At 40.8% G+C, this 3570-nt stretch overlaps 1 protein-coding gene across 1 annotated transcript; it reads right to left on the bottom strand.

The window, feature by feature from the left end:
• Window positions 1-1228: 1228 nt before the first annotated feature.
• On the bottom strand, window positions 1229-2964 carry LOC141264363 (uncharacterized). Its single transcript, XM_073676645.1, has 2 exons — window positions 2759-2964; window positions 1229-2357 (listed from the first exon to the last, which is right to left on the bottom strand). The coding sequence occupies exons 1-2, from the start codon at window positions 2952-2954 to the stop codon at window positions 1924-1926; spliced, it is 630 nt and encodes a 209-aa protein (XP_073532746.1). The 5' UTR covers window positions 2955-2964; the 3' UTR covers window positions 1229-1923.
• Window positions 2965-3570: the final 606 nt, after the last annotated feature.

Genomic DNA, 3570 nt, shown 5'->3' with positions numbered 1-3570 from the left:
TCACGGCTACTGAGACTTGACCGTTTGGTGGTGGTGGTGGCGCAGTGACTGGAAGCATTATCTGCTATAGAACCAACAACCTTTTGACACTGCTTTGGGTTCAATAGTGGTGTTCTGCGGTCCCCTAGTAATTGGGACAGGAAGATCGAGCGGGAAGATGTGGATGTTTGTTGTGGCACAATTTCTGCTTGCCCACGGCCACGACCTCGGCCTCTGCATGCACCATCACCATCACGTCCACTTCTCAGTCTATTGCCACGCACCTTGCCCATTGTAAATGGAGGACAATATTTTCCACGTTCACAAGAAATGGCTGATTTTAGAACGCAATTATACGTGATACGTTTGACAGAGAGCCACTGTTTTAACACTAGGACTACTGGACTCGTGACCCCGCCTAGAACTACTGAAAGGAGTCATTTTGACTCCTTGCTTGTTTTCGTTTATTTTTAGAGTTTAATTTGTGGTTATTTATTAATAATTATATTTTTTGTAATGTATTATTATTGTGAGATCCAACAGTAATGCTTTTGATTGTTTTTTTTCTGCTTTTCTTATTTTTCTACAGAAAATAACAATAATTATAATAGACGTTTTTCAAACATTTTTTTTTATTCAAGTGCACACATATAAACAACAACTGAAGAACAAAAAGCAGAGAAAATGTAGGTGGAGGAGCATAAAAATGAAAATATGGCGCAGAATTCACCTTCTAAACATTTGGTGTTTCGCATTTTAGGCATTGCCTTTGATTTATGGCAGTACATTGCCCACACAAAGACTTACCACAAGTCTTACAATTTCCGACAGATCTATTTTTCTTGCACTTTTCTTTGATCTGGCAAAATTTTGTTTGAACCATCACTTCTGAGCATGTAGAAACTTGGGACGTGGAACCCTTTTCCCTATCTGTGACATAAGGACCACTCAACTCTCTCACAAGCGTTTGCAAAAATGCCTTGCGTGACATTTTTTGGTGGGTAATCTCCTTGAATATTATCCATGCATTTATACCCGCAAAGTCTAAGGCATTTTCAAATGCATGAACAGGCCATCTCCTTGTGCATGTTCGTGTGGTATATTTTCGTGCCATCTGATCCACTACATCTACTCCATATTTTGTTTCATTGTAAAGCTTTACCGTTTCTGGATTTTTTTTAGCGGAATCAGACGCAACAACAACATCTGGATGGACGGAACTCAAAATGACAACATTTTTGTTTGGCTTTCCTTGATATACTGTAAGTGTAAAATTGTCTTCATTTCTAAACACTTTAGTGTTGTACAATTCCTCTTTCATGGATTTTATTTCTTTAGGCACTTCTCGCCTTATCTTGTTCAGTGTTCCCACGACGGTTGTTCCTTTGCTTTTTAGCTGTTTAGCTAATTTTACTGAAGTAAAATAATTATCGGTTGTAACATTGCGACCTTTTTTCAAAAACGGGTCCAATAACTTCATTACCACATGGTCAGCTAAACGGTCCTCAGCACGGCGTGTGTCATCTTTGACTAGATAAGGGAAGCCATTTGCCAGATATTTGCTCCTCTTATCAACAGCTAGCCAATATTTGTGGCCATATTTATCTGGTTTGGAAGGCATGTACTGCGTGAATGGACACCTAGTTTTGCTTGGGAAAAGTTGCTCATCCACCGTTATGTATGGGCCAGGTTTGTAACACGCAATACAATTTTCAATAAACCTGTCCCACACAGTAGAAAATAGAGCAAACTTGTCCGTTTGCAGTCTCTCCGATCGAGTAGATTTCTCATCAAATCTGAGAAACCTCATAATTTCAACAAAGCGGTCCCTAGACATTGTCGCTTTGCAAAACAGTATTCCCCAGTCATTACACCAACTACTGCTAATCGAGTGACGGTTCGTGCCAGATATTCCACGAGCATAGAATATCGCAATGAATGCATCTAGCTCCTCATCAGAGTAAACTGTAAATTATTGTTCCTGCATGCTTCTGCAAGCGTACAGTTCTTTATATGTGTCAATATATATGAATCAAAAAATAAACGCCATGCGCTCAAAGGACTATCGATAATGATATTTCTTCTGGCGTATCCTGTAGGGCCAGGTGCTTCTCGAAGAATATTTTGGCTGTCACGCCTACCAGGCAAGTGTTCTCCAATTTCAACAGGGTTCCATTGAATACCATCCGCTGAAACTAGTATTCCTTCAGATTCACCTTCTCTGGTGTTTGTTGTTGCATTACCTTCGCCGCCATCGTTATCTGTTGTTCTTTCATTTCTGGGACGTTTTGCTGATTTTTTCTGTCCACGACCAGGAGGATGGTCACGAGGCAACATAACTGCATGAGCCCGATCCCCAGTTGATGTGCTTGGAATATCTGGAAAAAAGTTGATGAATATTTAGAATTTTTGTTTTGTAAGGGTCCTTGCACACTGGCTGGATTAGCGGCGGAATATCCGACCGGATATTCTCACCACAATCCGGCCCGTACCTGCCCGCTCAGGTACAGAGCGGAGTTTCATACCTGAAGCTCCGCTCCAAACCCCGGGCTGGAGCCGCTGTCTGGGACGGAGCCGTGCTCGCGCGTAAGCAAGCGCTGCTCTGTCCGTGACAGCGGCTCCAGCCCGGGGTTCGGAGCGGAGCTTCAGGCATGAGCGGGCAGGTACGGCCTGTATTGCGGCAAGAATATCCAGATGGCTATTCAGCCAGAATTCTGCTAGTGTGCACAGGCCCTAACTCAGTGTGTGGAAGAACAAATAAATACACATAACTACTTACCTTCTGGATTTGTTCCTTCTGAGTCTTCAGATTCACTTGATATGTTCTGAGGAATGAAATCTTCATCACTGTCAGAATCAAATACATGTTCCTGCAATTCGGATTCCGATTCATCCTCCGGTATGGATTGCAAAGTAGCCAGAATATCCTGAGGCTTTATCAAACGTCTTCTCTCCATATTCCTCACAAATTCCATAATTCTATATAGTTCCCTGCTGAAAAATAGAAATGAAATGAAAACTAAAAGAAATAATAACTGTTCTGCCACCTTCAAAAGTAGGTGGGCTGAATCAGTTGACAGACAGCTAAACTATTTCATAACAATTCATACCTGTATGAGTCTTCAGAGCTCGTATGTCTGCGTCTGTTCTCTTTGTCTCTTCAGCTGAACTGAAAGTAAAGTTACTATCCAGAATACTGTCTCCTGCTAGGACCTTAGAAAAACACCACCCTTCATTAGCATAAGATAAGAGCCTAGAGTAAACAAGCTATTTTGTTCAGCATTACACAGTAATACAAGCAGGTAAAACACAAGGAAAATGTGAAAAGTTGACATGTAAATTGAACTACATCTATATGAACATCAGGGTAAATAAGACAGAGTGAAAAAATTATGCACAAAACTTTATAGCAACATTTAGTGACAAAAGGACCTCAAAATATAGTAGGGAGTCAAAATGACTCCCTTCAGTAGTTCTTGGTAAATTTTGAAAATAACGCGCAAATTTTTCACCAAAATTATTTATTCTCACAAAATCTTTTTTCACATCATATTTGAGGAAAAGTCACCGAGTTTCAAGCCGGAATTCTGA

Source organism: Phyllobates terribilis, unplaced genomic scaffold (genome assembly GCF_046119375.1).
Source record: "Phyllobates terribilis strain yellow unplaced genomic scaffold, ASM4611937v1 Scaffold_4__5_contigs__length_816908805, whole genome shotgun sequence".
NCBI lineage: Eukaryota > Metazoa > Chordata > Amphibia > Anura > Dendrobatidae > Phyllobates > Phyllobates terribilis.
Note: the sequence above shows the minus strand (reverse complement) of the source record. Positions and strands in the feature narration are given on the sequence as shown.

Excerpts from the sequence above, each read along its gene's own strand:
- LOC141264363 (XM_073676645.1), bottom strand. The coding sequence starts at position 2,954 with ATGGAATTTGTGAGGAATATGGAGAGAAGACGTTTGATAAAGCCTCAG. Across the intron at positions 2,358-2,758 it reads AGAAGGAACAAATCCAGAAG|ATATTCCAAGCACATCAACT; the intron begins GTAAGTAGTTAT and ends ACTTTTTTCCAG.